General features: G+C 38.9%; 2 protein-coding genes across 3 annotated transcripts in view; one reads left to right on the top strand and one right to left on the bottom strand.

The window, feature by feature from the left end:
- LOC119661135 overlaps positions 1 to 16,833 on the top strand; it is a 36,431-nt gene extending 19,598 nt beyond the window's left edge. For both annotated transcript variants that reach the window (XM_038070337.1, XM_038070336.1), the window contains exons 4-6: positions 16,129 to 16,164; positions 16,236 to 16,460; positions 16,532 to 16,833. In XM_038070337.1, coding sequence (XP_037926265.1) covers positions 16,129 to 16,164; positions 16,236 to 16,460; positions 16,532 to 16,716 — 446 coding nt within the window. In that variant the 3' untranslated portion in view covers positions 16,717 to 16,833. The remainder of the gene's footprint in view (positions 1 to 16,128; positions 16,165 to 16,235; positions 16,461 to 16,531) is intronic.
- On the bottom strand, positions 7,549 to 8,582 carry LOC119661136 (general odorant-binding protein 68-like). The gene is made up of 5 exons (XM_038070338.1): positions 8,514 to 8,582; positions 8,402 to 8,455; positions 8,242 to 8,319; positions 7,914 to 8,067; positions 7,549 to 7,853 (listed from the first exon to the last, which is right to left on the bottom strand). Exons 1-5 carry the CDS (start codon positions 8,574 to 8,576, stop codon positions 7,660 to 7,662), a joined length of 543 nt encoding a protein of 180 aa, XP_037926266.1. The 5' UTR covers positions 8,577 to 8,582; the 3' UTR covers positions 7,549 to 7,659.
- Positions 16,834 to 18,271: the final 1,438 nt, after the last annotated feature.

Here is an 18,271-nt window from a genome sequence, read left to right as displayed (position 1 = left end):
TGACTTATGATTTTTAAGCCGATGAATTGCTGGGACTGTTTCTTCTATACTGGTGGTGGTGGTATTTGTCTGTCGTGTTCAGTTGGCGGGACTTCCAACTCGCCGATGTTCTGGTTGTTGAGCAGCTCATCAAAATATTCAACCCATCCCTTCAATATGTCCATTCTGTCGAAAATGACATTTTCTTCTCTGTCTCGATACGATTAGCATCGAAGTGTGTAAGGCTTCATCCTGTTGACTTGTTGGTAAAACCTGTGCGCCTGGTGTGGATGCTCCCTGTATTTTTCGGGTTCACAGAACTGTTAGTTCTCCAGGTTTCCCTTTTTCGTTTATGAAGCCGCTTCTCCGCTTGACGAGGTTCGCGATAAGTCTCCACGCGTGCTCGTCTTCTTTGATAATGCAACATTACTCGGTGTGCAGCATTCCTCGGTACCGTTGCTAGCTTACATTCATCGTCGAATCAGCTGTTTCGACTTTTTTGCGATTGGGGCCAAATATGTTTGTGACCGTATCAATGAAAACGTTCTTCAGGTGATTGTGAAGATCCTTTGCAGATGCTTCATCTGCAGGACATCTGTTGACTGGGGCTATTGCGGCATCTATTTCCCCCTTATAGTTGTTGCGGAGGGCTGCGTTGTAGATGGCTTCAGTGTTAACTCTCACCTAATTGTTTGAGGGGATTCTAGGTGATGTTGCTATTCGAGCCCGGAGCCTATGCCTACGAGATAGTGATCAGAGTCTATATTGGCCCCTCATATATGTTCTAACATTCATCAAGGCTGAGAGGTGGCAGCATTCGATCAACACCTGGTTAATTTGATTGAAAGTGGCCTCGTCTGAAGAGGGCCAAATTGGAGTAATGTAAAAAAGGTTTATTTATTTACAAGTGATAAAAAAAATATTTTAGATTATTTTCAATTATGAAAAAAAGTTGAATCTGGACGAACCATAATTATTACTGGGGAGATCTAAGAGATACCATTTGATTTTGAAATTTTGGATATGGTTCCCTTATGGTCTATATCTGAAAACATAAAACAATCTAGCTAAAAGTAAGGTTGACCTTCTTGAACAAGTTAATAGTAATCATAGTGACTTATCTGACTTATACAATTTTTGATTTATTGCTTAGTGGTTATGCTGAATTTTTAATAGTGAGGTTATCAAACGGCTTAAATTTCGTTTTTCCTATTTTATTAAGGACATATTTTATTAAAATGAGTAACATTACTTTATGGTAGGTTCTCTTAGTAGCAGAATGCAGTAATATAGTTCACTTTGAAATATAATATAAATTTCATCATAGAATGATTAATTTTATGGGGTCATACTTATGAAACGCACTATATATTTCTATATTTATTATCAGTATATTTTCAAGAATAGACTAGAAACCCCTCTGAAGTTTATCCTAGAATCATTAAGCAATAATATAGGATATTTCTTCGATTGTATGTGTCGTTTTTCAGGCTTATTTTATAATGGAAAAACAATTATTTTTTTTTTTAAATTCGGAATAGTGAGTTTTTTATCCCTCACTCCTGTCCCTTCAGTGACAGACAAAAACTCACTGAGGAGGAGGACAACTGGTCCTCGAAATACCGGTATATGAGGAATAAAAACTCACTATTCAGCATTTAAAAATTATAGGCTATATTATCGACAAGCATGATATTACCAAGTTTGATAGAAATCGCACTATTATTAACAAAGTTATTATAGGTCATGTGGTGTGCAAATTTATTGCAATCTAAGCCAATCATCAGTAAACTAAATGCAAAAACATTACGAGCTAGATACAAATCAGCCAAAAGGCCACCGAACATCTTTATATAAGAGATACAGAAAACCTTTCATACCTGTAGCGTTCATCTTCCGATTTTCTGATTTGCTGAAACTTTTTTCTTGGAGTACTTATATGGTTTCTACTAGTATAGAGGTTAGAGGCTTCGCCGTGCCATAGCCCCCGTAGCATGGTAAGGTCAAGCTTACCCATTGAGACGACCAGATAGTGAAGACGTGGCCGGACTAGCGAGATGAGAAATATGATAAGTCGCGAGGTGTTAATCAAGATTTAAGGTCCTTCAACTTGAAATTTGGTTTTCTTCTGAATTTTTTTTATGTGGAAACAAAAAGATATTTTTAATTTTCTATGTGAAATAATTGTTATCTTAAGAATATAAAAAAAATAGATCGATATTTTTTTATCTTTATTCCAAGGGAATAAAACACACTTTCCGTCGCGTTTGCGGTTTTTATTTGACATATATCGATATTTATTTTCGGGCCCAAACAAATTTTTGGAAAAAAAGTCAAAAAATGGTGGTTGTCATGATTTTGCTTTTCTGGTTCATCACCAAAATTCAAATAAAGTGGGTATTATTCTAAAATATATTAAAACCTTTATCACATAAGCTAGAATAAACATTTTTAGTTCAAAAACAACAAAATGGCGGATGTTCTTCGAAAAATTCAGTGTTCGAGGTTAGAAAATCGAGTGGAAATCAGAAAATTAAAACCGATCTAAGGATCCTAGTTTGTGGCATAGCCAGACCTTTATACAATAACATATTACAAAATCAGGTCAACCGGTTCAGTAGGGTTAAAGTCAAGCGACATGGTTTTGAGAAAAACCTGTTTTTATTCAAAGAATAAAGGGGAGGGGAGAGGGGGAGAGATACGTGTAAACTGCCAATAACAAGCCAATTTGCAAATCTTTTTCTTATAGAAGTGTTTGCTTTAAATACTTTAAATAATGTGGTCTTGATTAGGTGTATCTAAATGAAATATTTCATTTTAGTTTTACTCTCAAAAAAAGATGATGGTAATATTTGCACTTGTGTATCAAAGGTGTGAGCAGCATATTATTATAGTAAGATCAAAAAAGTACTTTTTCAGTTACTTTGCATACCATTTTGAAAAACAGCCATACAGCTCTTCCGTCCTTTATTGTAATCCTTGTCCCTGTCACATAAAGGTCGGTATATATCTGTCCAGTACGCATAATAATTAATCGCCAAGGGACAAATCAGACTGTGAGAGGTATGGAGACCTTGAAGGCTATGACTCAATTCCAATTTGAATTTTTCAAATTTTAATTCAATTCTTCAAACTTGACCAAATTGTGTCTTATGTAGTCCTTTATACAAATTTCTAAATTATGCTAATATGCTATTCTTAACTTTATTTGTGCAGATATCGGAACTGGATGTATTTTGAGGCCTAGATTTCGTTTAGATGCACCACTGTGACTTTTTTCGGATTTTTCGGTTGGATAGGTTCTGAGAGCGATACCTGTAACACTTTTTGGTGCTCCCATTTTGAGCCTTCACTCCCCTACATTGCACCCGATATCAAATGTTTCGAAAAGTACTAATTGAGCATTTTGATTTGATACCCCACATGACTGCATCCTGTGAAAAAAAATAGCACCCTCCATTCACATGCATGGGGAGCCTCCACTTAAACTTAACACAAAATGGTGCCACTTGCTATGTGTAAAGGGAACATCAGACCACACGCTCTTACAAATTTTGGTAATAATCGGTCTAACCATTTCCGAATAAATCGGGTGTGACAGACAGACAGACAGACATCGAATCGACTCTAATAAGGTTTTGTTTCACACAAAACCTTAAAAATAAGCCTCGTTAAGTAAACAAGTCGGGGAACCGGAAGCTAGACGCCTCAGGTATAAAAGATTTTGTGTTTTTGTGGGGAACGATGAGTGCATGGCAGTTAGTATACATAGTTAAAAATTCCATTTCCCTCTAATTTTAAAAAGCCATTTACACAAATAATTTGATCTGGAAAGCACTGTATTGATAATAGTCAACTTCGTACCCTCCACACTACCAGTTCAATACTATTAGTAAATGTGAAGAAGTTAACCTACATCAAATACAAACAAGTCGAAAACCGGAAGTTCGGCACCTCAGGTTTAAGAGGTTTTGTTTCTTTCTTATGTAAGTACATTTGAGTGCAGAACTATTCCTATTGTGAGTAGGCCATAACGTATAAGTATATTTAGCATGTCACTCACTTTATTGTGATATTGATATCTAGTGTTTTGGGTTGCAGTAATTGACAACTTTGAGTTACTGTAACTTTATCACTCATGGTATGATATTGATCAAGCTTGGGGATATCATGCTTCATACTGTAGTCTATGTAACGTATTGTAACCCTCAGATAAATGTAAGGTGGTTTTTATTCCATTTCCCAAAAAACATGGAATATACTATTATTAATATAATTTGCACAGATATCGATATGGCGAATATTTCGAGGCCTAGGCACCGTATAAAGGTAGTTTCATGATTTTCTTTCTGATTTTTCGGTTGGGTAGTTTCTGAGGAGGGGTGCGCTAAAGAAACCATTACTTTCATCTCCGCACTCCCCGTCTTTCCAACAAATGTCAAGACTATGACTGGATTCGAAAAGTACTTATCGAGACCTTTCATTTAATACCCAACATGACTATATCCATTGAAAAAAAATGTTCACCTTCTTTTCCATGCATGAAGATTTTTCTTAAACTGCCGTCTGTGTGTGTGTGTGGCACAGACAGAAATTAAACTGATTTTATTAAGGTTTTCTTTTAAATTAAATTTCGTAATTCTAGGGTGAACTTAAGGGGGTTTTCCTGTCAATTACTAAAAATTATAGTAATGTACTATTATTAACTTTATTTGAACAGGTATCGGTATGGAGGGTATTTTGGAGGCTAGACACCGGTTCGGTTGGGTAGTTTCTGAGGATAGTTTCGTTAAAGAAATGATCACTTTCAACCCCCCGCACTCCCCACCTTTCCAACAAATGTCAAAACTAAGATTGACTTCGAAAAGTACTAATTGAGACATTTAATTCGATACCCCACATAACTTTGCATGTATGGGGACCTCACTCAAATTCGACATAAAGGGATGTAACTCACCATATGCGTGAGCATTCACAGTGCCTATCTTTCTACCAAATTTGGTGTCAATCGTTATAACTACCTCCGAGAAAAATGCGTGTGACGGACAGGCAGACAGTCAGTAAAACAATTTTAATAAGGTTTTGTGTTTGATCATTTTAAACTGCTATAATTTTGACACTAATAGCCGGATTTCCATGAAATTGCATGTTTATGCGCGATACTGTCCTCTACGCTGGCCCTAGGATTTAACTTAAGGGGGGTTTCTTCAGTCAATTTCCAAAAATTGGTAATATAATATTCATCATCATCAATAGCGCAACAATCGGTATCCGATCTAGGCCTGCCTTAATAAGGAACTCCAGACAACCCGGTTTTGCATCGAAGTCCACCAATTCGATATCCCTTAAAGCTGTCTGGCGTCCTGACCTACGACATCGCTCCATCTTAGGCAGGGTTTGCCTCGTCTCTTTTTTCTACCATAGACATTGCCCTTATAGACTTTCCAGGCTGGATCATCTTCATTCATACGAATTAAGTGACCCACCCACCGCAACCTATTGAGCCGGATTTTATCCACAACCGGACGGTCATGGTATTGCTCATAGATTTCACCGTTATGTAGGCTACGGAATGGTCCATCTTCATGTAGGGGGCCAAAAATTCTTCGGAGGATTCTTCTCTCGAACACGGTCAAGAGTTCGCAATTCTTCTTGGTAAGAACCCGAGGCTGCGAGGAATACATGAGGACTGGCAAGATCATAGTCTTCTGATCCTATGGTGAGACTTTTCGAGCGGAACAGTTTATGTAAACTGAAATAGACTCTGTTGGCTGACTACAACCGTGCGCGCATTGCATCATCGTAGCTTTTATCGGTTGTCTCAAAGTTGTAGTCTCTTATCTTTATTCTTCCCGTTTGACCAGTGCGGACGTTGCCACCACATACTTTGTCTTGCCTTCATTGATGTGCAGCCGCATATCTCGCGCCGCCTGCTCTATCTGGATGAAAGCAGTTTGTACGTCTCGGGTTGTTCTTCCCATGATGTCGATATCGTCAACATAGGCCACTAGTTGAGTGAACTTAAAGAGGATCGTACCTCTTGCATTTACCTCAGCATCACTGATCATCACTCGAGGGCCAGGTTAAAGAGGACGCATTGTTGATATCGAATGGTGTTGAGGATTATCCTGCTGCTTTTATCTGGCCTTGCACATTGGTCAAGGTCAGCCTAGTCAGTCTTATCAATTTCGTCGGGATACCGAATTCTCTCATGGCCGTGTGCAGTTTGTTTGTTACCCTGGCTATGCTATCATAGGCGACTTTAAAGTCAATGAAAAGATGGTGCAACTGATGTCCATATTCCAACAGTTTTTCCATCGCTTGCCGCAGAGAGAAAATCTGATCTGTTGCTGATTTGCCCGGAGTGAAGCCTCGTTGGTATGGGCCAATGATGTTCTGGCCGTATGGGACTATCTGGCCTAGCAAGATAACGGAGAATATCTTATAGGTGGTACTCAGCAACGTCATAATTCTATAATTGCTGCACTGTGTGCTATCTCTCTTTTTATGTATGAGACAGATAATGCCTCGTTGCTAATCGTCAGGCATTGATTCGCTGTCCCACACCTTGGGCAAAAGTTGATGAACCACTTGGGCTATAGGGTAGCTTCCATATTTAACCAATTCGGCTGTAATTCCATCGGCTCCTGACGACTTATGATTTTTTAGCCGATGAATTGCACGAACTGTTTCTCTTATACTTGCTGGTGGCAGTATTTGTCCGTCGTCTTCAGTTGGCTGGACCTCCAACTCGCCAATGTTCTGGTTGTTCAGTAGCTCATCAAAATACTCAACCCATCGTTCCAATATGCCCATTCTGTCGGAAATCAGATTTCCTTCTTTATCTCGTCAGGATGAGCATCGAGGTGTAAAAGGCTTCATTCTGCTGACTTGTTGGTAAAACTTGCGCGCCTGGTGCGGTTGCTCCCTGTACTTTTCTAGTTCACAGACTTAATATTAGTAAGATTATTTGAGCAGATATCGCATAAGCGCACCACCCAATTTTTTGGGTTGGGTAGTTTTCGAGAATGAGTCCTATCTTACTTCAAGTCTGCGCATTTTGACTCCTTACTCGTGCACTTTACAATTCATTTTAAAACTGTTATGAGTTTCGTACTAATCTAGACCTTTCGTTTGATTCCCCACCTGAGTGCGAGTATATTCAGTGAAAAAAATGTACATTCCCCTTTGCATATATGGGAAGCCCACGTTAAACTCCACCTTAATTTGAGCCACTAATTGTATGCGTGGCATTCCATAAGACCACCATCGGATTGGTTTAGCCGTTTTGGAGAAAAGTGCGTGTGACAGACAGATAGACAGTGTTTTGTTTTACACAAAACCTTAAAAAGGGTATTATCGAATTGTAAATCAATTTCTGTAACTTTACTTACATAAACGCTCAAAATATTTTTCTTTATATTATTGTACTTTGTTTTATGTAAACTCTGTCTCTCAAGTAAATCATTTTGAACATCTCACCATACATAATTACTCTTTTACTTTTGAAGTCCTCGTGGAAGTAGATGGCTTCCTTTGTCAGCGGGTTAACAGTATGGACGAAGGAACCATAATTTGGATTATTTATTTTACACAATTTAATGATAAACAATTATTAATGCAAACATAAACACTTCAAAACAATCAGCTCAACTTAACTTTGAATTCGAAATTTACGGATTAGTTACTTATGGGAAAATTTCTTACGGGACATTTTTTCAAGAACGCTTTCGCGGCTTCACATAGGGGATCTGTTTTCCATTTATTGGGTGGACAGTTGACGAAAATTTGATTATCTGTGCATGTTGCTACCAATGAGGGCAAAACACTACAACCGCCAACAATCTGATCCTTGTTTCCCATTTTTTGTTTAACTAAGGAAGCATGTTAAGTCTCATTGTTAGAATTTTACTATAAATGAATTATTTGATTACCTAAAGTATAACACGTCTGCACGGCTTTTATAGCAATTGGAATATAGTCAGGATCTGATTTCAGTTCGAGGTCAAAATGAGCCTTCAAATCGGTTGTCTTCACTCCATCATTTTGTAAAATTCGTGATTCATTGAAGGTGCATTCGTATTGGCACTGCAAAATATAACTTTTGTATAAATCTGTATCTTACAAAGAAAATAAGAAGAACTAAAATTTAAAACCTGGACCACTTCCGTGGAAAAAAATATCCTTCTGCATTTTTGTTTTTAAAACGAGAAACTGAGAAAAATGAGTTTTTACCATTCTTTTTCTCTCTGCAAAACTTACAAAAATATTGGTAGCATTTTCACAATTGTTTTCCAAATTTTCTGCAAACTTTGGAGGCTGGCAACAGTCCCTGGGTGTCTTTGAAATCAAAACAATGCAATAAATGAAATTAATTAAAAATTTAATATTTGAACATGAATGAAAGGGAAAGATAACTAACATTTTCTAACTCTAAAGGTAACTTGGAGCACTCGTCATCAGCGAAAACCCATGCCTACAATTAATTAGTAAATTTGTATTATGGATAAAGAGAGAGTTTGCAGTATTTTTACCGGAGCTACAACTAAATAACTAACGTACAAAATGAACAACTGAACCATAGTTTGGTCAAGCATGGGTTTATTCCGACTATATAATTTTTTTAAAAGAACCCATTTTATAGTGAAACAATTGCAGTTTTTATCTCAGCACTGATTGCCGACATCATAAAAACGGCCGGAATATTATTTGTTCGTAATCGTCAGTGAATCAGTGTAGTGTAAAATGTACTTTTATTACCCACTACCAGGGTTTTGAGGTTTTATCAAAAATACAATTTTATTAACCGATTTAGAGACAACAAGGAATCTCTTAAAAAAATAAACAGTGCTTCATGGCTTTTGATCACACGGTTTTCATATTTTGGACTAAACTCTTCATTGCGGTTATAGCCAAATATTGATACCTCTTATTTATACTGAACTGACTTCTAAAAGCAGCGTAAAAACCCAATTCAGCGTATTCCAATTGTAGCGAAAATCGTACTTTATTCCAAACTTTCTGAAATTAAATTTAAGAAAAAAGAGATTGAAAATACTACCATCCAGATATTTCTTTAAATAATTAACAATATTGTTTTTTCCTATATTCTGAAAGTCATCTGAGGAATCCTACTTAAACTCTGCAAAGAAACAATTGCATATCTAACGACCCAAAGGATACCTAAACAAAGTTTGTTAAATAACAGAATCACAAAACCCGGTCTTCCCACCTGAAGCAACCAGTTTCCAGTCATCAAATAGTTTCCAGTTTGTATAAAGTTTTTTCAATGCCTGGCGTGTTCAGGGATTTGTTTTTATAACGAGGAAAAACTATTGGTATATCTAATTCAACTATGGTAACTTGGAAATTAATTTCGGCTTTGATTCAAAATATTCCAATTTTCAAGCCTTAATTTAGATATTTACTGGATTTTGTTGTGCTAAATTTGTTTACGTAATGATTCGGTTTTACGTTTTGGCGAAAGAGACATTCCAACTAGCGTGTAAATAAAACGTTGAAAACTTTATTTTCGAAATATAATTCAAGAAAATCTAGTACCAAGAGATCACCACTTGGATAACTTGGTATTCAAGTTTAGTTATCCAACTGATGGTTCCAATTATTGATGAGGTTAGCAATTAATACAATTAATTGCATTCCGATAAACCTGGCATAAGCCGGTATGATAAGGGCAAACACCAAACAGTAGCCCCAAATATACCAAAGGGAACACTTCAAAATTGGTTCTTATGTGGTATACGAGTATATGTAGGTACATAAGCTAATAAACCATCAATGACATTATAGTAAAGTTTTCCAATAATTCACTAAATATATTCCCTAACAAGGAAAGAAGCCTAGCATGAAAATAAAATTTGTCATGAATTAGGAACATTACAGAAGTGATATCATGTTAAAGTGCAATATTACCATCAATAAGCACAAGCAAGTAGAAAAGTGATGATGAATAATGATAAGTAATGTTTGCTAATAGTCTTGACCATGTAATATCACATCACCGAGCAATACCGTAATGTATTGTTCAATACAACACACTGTTCTACCTAGTACAGGTGGTGGTGGTGGCTGTCGCTTGCGAATCTGTTAGTGCTATAATATCCTGAGTGAAATTATGGGGTGTTTCCAACGATTAATTATCTGAAATAATAAAAAACTTGCTGTTTCTTTTTCGTTGGTGTGGATATTTATTCTTGCACTGATGAAGGGAACAAGTGGTTTCCGAAATATCGGCATTTGCAAGAATAAATATTCACACCAACGAAAAAGAAATAACAGTTTTTTTTTTATTATTTCAGATATAATTTCCTGTACTGACAACCATCTTAGAAGTCTGATATTTGGATGGAGTTTGGATTAGACAAGTGTCGAATCCAAGCCATCCGCAAAGGTGATCACGAGCCGCATGCCGGATATAGCATTGGTGACCTCCACATCGAAGCTATGATCGAGACGGACTTCTGCAAGTACCTAGGAATTCTGCAAGGAACCCATGCTCGAGTTGGTGCTGGATGCTCTGCTGCCCGAATTCCTGCGACGTATAAAGCTGGTGCTGAAATCGCATCTCTCGGGGAAGAATAAAATAAGCGCGTTGAATGTATTCGCTATCCCTTCACTGGCGTATGCATTCGGAATACTGCCGTGGACGAAGTGTGATCTGGAAAACGTCGAGCGGCGGATACGGACAACTACGTCCAAATTGCGAATCCATCATCCAAAGTCTGCCGTGGAGGTGATGAACCTGCCTCGTGACATCGGAGGTAGGGACGTGGTTGACGTGGCGGCACAACATAATTGCGAAGCCGACTCGCTGCGCGCTTATTTTTACAGCAAAGAGCAGGCGAGTCCCTTGCATGCGGCTGTCTGTAAGGCGGACTGTGGGCTGAGTCCACTTAATTTGAAGGATCGATTTTTCAATCCTCTGAGTGGGGTGAAGTCGGACCAAGAGCGGATTGATGAATGGAAGTCGAAGGCAATAAACACGTGAATTGTTTTTGGCAGCCATTTTTCGATTTGCATTTGTCGGCTGTGTGCTGGGGAGCTCTTTGCTGAGACGGCGAGGTTCATGTGTGCCATTCAGGACGGCGTGGTTGCCACCCGAGCTTATAAGAAGTTCATAATGAAAGAACGATCTGACGTCAAATAACGTTACAAATTCCACTGAGATTTAAACCGCGACCTTCCGTACGACAGCCTTGTGCTCTAACCACTCAGCTATCCGGGTTTTAAGATCGATTAAAAAAAACATTGTCCCCTATCCTGACATTAACTTATTTAGTATACCACTAACCATACCAATGCGCCATCGTTGTCAACTGTAGGTAATATTATTCAACTCTCCCAAGACTTTAAGAGTAGTTTGCAATCTTCCTCCACTATTTTGCATCACATAGTCCCAGGGCGACCCGCTCATCGACCATCCTGGGATAGTGGGGTTTCATTGCATGGCCTTTTTCGTAGATAATGACGAGGCTTTTCGTCTAATATTGGGTGAAAAAATATTAGCGCAGAATAACTTCAATTTGATACTTAGGTGAGATAACTGCACTCCTACCCTTTGGACAAGACAGGGGATGCGCAATTGACGCTGCTAATGCGGCCAACGACATCAAGTCCAGTGCAATCATCGGCAAAAACAAACCTTCCTAGATATACAAATTATCTGATACCCTCAATATTCTTCTTATTAAGGCAAAAATGAAGACAGTATGTTATCGCTCGAATTTATATTATTGATTTTACTGTTGCTTATCTTCCGTTCGATTTTGTAATACTTGTCTCCTTCTCCAAACCCAGAGTAATTTGATCAAGGTCTATAATACGCCGAGGAAACAAACACATGTCATCAGCGTAGTCTAGATGTTTGGAGAAAAATGGCATCATTCATTGAAGTCCTTCACGTCCTCCGCACAAGACAACATGAAGAACGTTACTGATAACGAAAAGGAATGGTATCGGCGACAGAATGCAAACTTGTCGGGCTCCGCCTTGGACTTAACATTTCAATTTTTTTCACTTCGATGCATCATGTGGCATTTCGCGCCATATATGATGGCGCGTTTCAGGATGAATTTAGACACTAGGTCTTTGCGTAGAGAGGAAGCACAAAAATACCCATCGCACTTCAGGTGGAATACTTTTTAGAAATCTTAACGATTATCCTCTTCGATAGCTCACTGGGAAAGGTTCCACTTCCCAGAATTCACGGATGAGTGGAAATAGCAACGTTGCAGAGACTGGGAACCGCAAGGAACAATTAACTGAATTCAGAGCCGAGGTGATTTAAATTCTGTTTGAAGGAGCGATCCATATCTACATATTACGATGCTTTACCATTTCATCCTCAAAAGGTAGTACTTTACCTGATGCTATAGAGTTCAGAAGCGTGATGAAATATTCTTTCCATCTCTCAAACTGCTGATTGGTGAGGAGACAACCGGTAACGTCCCTGACAAGGTCCTTGAAAGCATTGCGACCACCTTCTTTCGTTATACGATGCGCAGTAGAGTCTTTATTATTTGCCACAGCTTTTTCCTCCCTTACCTGGATATCAACAAAAGAGCACTTGCGGCGGGTGCGGTGGTCGTGATGGTTGAGCCTCTTGATTCCGTTATTCCGGTTTCGAATCCTCGTCATCTTGGTTTGTTTATGTTCGTGTTGGTACAGTCACGCTGCTGTAAGCTTATCACTTGGATAGCATTAAGTGATATATAATAATGAAACTAAAGCACAGTCTCATTGAAACCCCGTATGGATGCCCAATATTCCACAAAGGAGAGATACATTTTTAATAGTGATCCAATGCTTGTCAATAGTGACCCAATGCTTGACAATATTCCCTGGCGAAATGTTAGCTATCCGATAAGCAAGGTAGCTCCTGCGAGAAAATGCGCAAATGAAGATAAACGACTACCAAGTGATAATGTCGCAAAATGTAATCGGTCGAAACAATTACAATATCACCTGAACTGTATTCACTTGCTCATAGAAATTCTCTTTTCCCTCAGTATCGAAAGGCTTCGTTGATCAGCAACAATGTTCTGTGGAAATGTTTCTTGCTTTAGTACCACTTCCCAGGACACGAAGACGCAGTAAGTTATAGTCCCCCGCCGTCGCCAGAACTAAGTGATCTGATAGCGTATGCAAAATCAAGTGGCGTTGAACTCTTAATATCTATTTTCTGGAATACCCATGTCTATCGTGTAATGTAACTGGAAAAATATTGAATCAACTTGGAGGAATTTGATTTCCAGCGTCCTACAAGGTCTTTCGGAAATCATTTTTTGAGATGTGCCGTATATGAAGTTCGACCAAATATTAAAAATGTTCAACCAAGCTAAGATTTACCAATTGGAAGGCATATAAAGTGGGCGTACGACATTATATATCTCATGCCGAGAAGGAAGTGTACTCGGGGTTATCTTTTATGATGTGGTGGACTGCATTCACCGGAAATGCTACTTTGTTTTCGTAATTTTACGGAAATTTTAAGCTGTCTTACGAAGTAACCACAGGGAGCATAACATTACCAGTTCAACTTTTTAGTCATTTTGTCATTCAAGAAAGCCTGATATTGTCAAATATCATCATCGTTTCAGTTTATGTTGAAAAGTACCTATTTAACGAAAAAAAAATGCTGAAAAAAGTGCTGAGGTGCTGATGAACTTGAAAAGATACTCAATTTAATAATTTTGCACTAAAAGCACTACACTAAACACTGGTTGATACGAGAAAGCTCAGCAACTATTTATTGATATTGAAACTATTTGATGTTAACACTCGAGCTGGTCTGATGACAGGGAATGTAGGGTCGTTTGTTGGGCCAAGGTAGAGTGAAGTAATTGGCCTAACAATTTGCATTTTGGAGCTATTAGTGTTGATTAGAGAATGGTGGGTGCTAGATGAAACCCCACTGTTAGACCACTGTTACTTAGAGTTTAGTCTGACTATTGCAGGCGTGCAGACGTATTACAGTCAGATAATGGAATCCTGGGAAAAGGGATTGAAGGAAGTGGAGCTCTTTAGGCGACTAAGGACTCCTTTTGCGATAGATGATCAATTGGAAGCTCTTAAAAGCATGAGTGTAGAGTTCTTAGAAGAGGCTTGTCCTGTTACCCGATACCAAAGCGGCAAAACAGTGCAAGAAAAAAATATCAAAAGCCTGTAAAACATTCGAGTTTTCTCGAGTTCCAGAGTTCCACAGAATCTTCCCCAGCCAGAGAGCATGGTATCGTAGAGATCACTGTGTGCTAGAGTAAGTATTGATGGGTACCTCACAACAGAAGCAGCAGAAGGCTGCACACAAGGATGTGTTCTATCGCCACTCCGGTGGAGTATGTTGATTGACTCATTATTATGTGGACTGCAAAATTTGCTTATGCGGGTGACGTGGCTGTGCTAGCTATTTGTCGAGATGTGGGAATAGAAATATACAACGCACCTTTGATTTGATTGACAGTTGTGGTGTATTTGGCTTTCAGTTTGGTTGCTTGATGTTTGCTTGATTCGCTGCTTTGGGAAGAGATTTCTTGGCAGCTTGCGCGTATGACACGCCTGAGCTGATCAAATTCTGTGAAACTTGCTTCACTGCTTGTTTGACTGGCTACCATCTCTTTATAAGCTGGACGCATGCAGCAGGGTTTGGTCGCAGATGCAGAAGTGCGGAACTACCGTCCTGGGTTTTAAGCATTCCCCGCCTGGATGGCTCTTTGCGCATTTAACGCATCTGTGCACTATTGAGCAATTTTGAATAATAGGCCTGAAGTTTTGGCAGTTGTAACACTGCCCATCCTCAACGAGTTTGACCTTTTCAGAGGCAATCTCTTGATGAAGGATGTACTTCACCTTGAAAACTTTACTTAGCTTTTAGGAGGGCTCAAAGTTGGCTATAAAAAGACCAGATTGAGATTTGATAGGAAGCCAGGGATTTTCCCTGTGGAGGGCCTTATCTTGCTTGGTCATAAAATTTGCAATCGAACGAACTTTCAAAAGTGGATACTCTGAAGTGAGTTCGGCCATAATTTCTTTAAGGTCAGTTTCCCCTTGAAGACCGCGGATAATTATGGACTGAGTTCTAAGGGATGGAAGGGTTCTTTCGGTGGCACTTACCCCAAGCTCTTTAATGAGCGAACAATTTTTGATATGGCCCCCTGTGGATTCCTCAAAAATGCGGGTTCTATCACCCCTCGTGTTTTTTAGCGTCGCCTTTAGGTCTTTGCCCTTTAGCCATTTCATTAGCTGCAGGACATTAATATTATATGCTGTAATTGGAGGAATTTTCTCCTTTTTGAGCTTTAAGACACGAGCAGAGGAGGCACTAACTCTTACCACTTGGGGAGCACCTACACTTTTGGCACTCACTTGTTGTTTTTTGGCCTTTTTCGCCGACAGACGAAGTTGAAAGGGTCTTCTTGTTGCTCCTCGTTCAAGACCTCAAAATAGTTGTATTATTTTAAATTGTTAAAAGAAGACATTTATTATTAGAAAATTAAATATGTTTGAGTTTCCATATATCGACATGGATGTGTAGAATAAGGGATTCAACTAAATCGGCCAGTTTGGCTTTTCTGAGTGCTTCCCCGAAACTTCGAAAGCGAAGTTTCGAGTAAAACGCGTTTAAAGTTTTGGCAATATGTACTAATGAGATATTTCAACATTCTTTAACGTATACCGTGTCGATTTCTTATTTTCTAATATTATATATTTTTACACAATGTCTAGACTTTAGTCAGCTGACTGTAACAACAGGATCGAAGCTATTATATAAGAGGCACGATTGAAATAGCTATTGCCGGCTGATTTTCATTTCTATATCTATCGCGGCGCTATAACTTTAGAAAAATTTTGAATGTCTATCTGAGATTTTTACCCTACATTTTGAATATGAGAAAAAAATAGATATGACGAATTGGACATACCAATTTGCACTGAAGAAACGGAGGAGCTTTTGCTTATGCACAGCGGATGTTACTTAACTGAGTTTTCGCGGGAACCCCAGAAAACATAGCTGAATCCTACATTATACATATATTTTCCCGCTCCTATAAAAAAATACTCCACTTAGGATGTAAGAACAAGTAGAGGTAAGCTGTGATGGTCTAAAAATAACGTTGTTAAATTCTATTATAGATGAATCCGTTCGTTTATCAAAGCAACAGCAACAAGGTAAGCATTAGAAATAAGTGTACATATGCAATTGTTTATGTCCTCAGTTAGTAATCCTAGTTCATATTCAGACGGTGTTTGCCAATTTGCTTCAACGGGATCTTACCCACAAGAATGGCAATCGGAACCATACAAAAGCCGCTTAGATAAGTCGCCCATATGGGACAATGGTGACAGGAGGATTAGGCAAATATGTGGTGGTACGCGAGTGTTTCGACCAGAACCAAATAATGCGATGTACTCCCTCTTCAAACAATATTTATTAAATGAGTACAACTACACCAATCAAAATTCTGGTACGGTTCAAACTATTTATTGTGAAACTGTGAACGTCAACAATAATTGATCATAAAACAAATTTATTTAGAGTTCGACTCGGTATGTTACATTCCTCCTGAAGAAACAGATACAGTGGAAACTTCGAGCTCGCGACCTCCTGCAACACGACCTACATCACAGGTTCCCCCAGTTCAACCACCCACAGATATATGCTATTGTGATGAAGAAACCGCTATCGAAAGATTATGGCGAATAATAACATTCAGATATTAACCGTATACATAAGGACAGGATCAGGCTAATTTAAGAACGTTCTGGGTGATCTATGCAGCTTTCAACATGTAGAATAAATGCCATAAGGAATTATATTTGCGAGCAGTCTTAACCGAATAACGGACTTATTTTAAAATGTTTGGTCCCAAATGGATATCACATATACATAATTCCTGTAATAAGTAGTTTGTACTTTTATTTATTTTTTTAGGTGACACATGATGATCAAACCTAGAAAGTCTATAAGAGCAATATCTATGGCAGAAAAAGAAGTCGAGCCAGATCCTGCCTAAGATGGAACAATGGTTGCCAGGAGGTCATACTTTTAGGGATATCGGATTGGTGGACCTCGACGCAAAACCGGGCTGTCTGGAGTTTCTTATTTGGGAAAGCCTAGACCGGATACCGGTTGTTGTAGATTAATATTTTGTGTTACCACTATTAGCTTTTAAAACTACAACAGTTCTTCTTTTCGTAGTCCCAATAAGTTTTTTGGCAATTTTTGTAGGAATAGACTTACAGATATTCTTTACGTGATTTTTCAAGTCCTTACCTCCCTTTTGTGTAGCTCCTTTTCGGCGTGTACTCACAAGTGTTCTATCGGATTTAAATCCGTGCTCTGAAGTGGCTGAGGTAAAGTCGTTTTGACATTAAATAGGACCCATTTATTAACGACCATGTCTGTTCGTTTTGGGTCAGTATAGCAGATGACGAAGCCATATAGCAACCGCAGCTGGTATGCGCTGCGTTAGTATATCAAGGTAGCCTACTTTAGTGAGTTGGGGCTTGAAAATACCCTCAAAATCTTCCCTGCTGATCGTAAGAGGCGACTATGATTGGCTTCTGGAATGTGCGCCCGCTCCTTGACAATGATATCGAAAGTCCTCAACTTATGCGAAATTCCAACGATATAAGTTGGACATTCTGGGACTAAGATGGTGCTAATTTGGAGAGTACTGCTCTTGCTTTTGCCATGCTAATGGCAATAGAAGACGCAGATCCGGTGTCGGATTGCCTCTGATGGCTACCGCAAGGCGCCTTCTCTTGACCTGGGAGTCGCTTTCTACAGACTTCTCACTGCAAGATCAAAGTCCAAGTTATGGAGCACCACAATTGTACAGTGCTATGTACCAACGGATGCATCCGATATAGTCGAAAAGGATGCTTTCTATGAACAATTAAACGCGGTTTAGGGGAAGCTTCCTAAAAGTGACATTGTGATCTTAATGAACGATTTGAATGCGAAGGTGGGATCTTCTGACTCCGACATGGGATGGGGAAACATGGTCTTGACGACCGTAATGATAATGGTGGGAGGTTTGTTCGCCCGTCGCGCCATTGGTGGCACATTGTTGGAGCGCAGGGCTTGCTATACCGTCAGTTAGGTTTCAACTGGCCGACACCCCCGCTTCGCGGTCAGCAGTAGATTTAGGAGTTGTCTCCTAGATGCTAGTAACAAGAGAAGCGCTCACATCGCCTCGAAAAGATCACCATCTGATGGTCGCTTACGTTCGTCACTTCTCACAGGGTTGGAGAGCTACAACACCCCAAGTTT

The sequence above is a fragment of the Hermetia illucens genome, chromosome 1 (assembly GCF_905115235.1).
Source record: "Hermetia illucens chromosome 1, iHerIll2.2.curated.20191125, whole genome shotgun sequence".
Classification (NCBI taxonomy): domain Eukaryota; kingdom Metazoa; phylum Arthropoda; class Insecta; order Diptera; family Stratiomyidae; genus Hermetia; species Hermetia illucens.
Note: the sequence above shows the minus strand (reverse complement) of the source record. Positions and strands in the feature narration are given on the sequence as shown.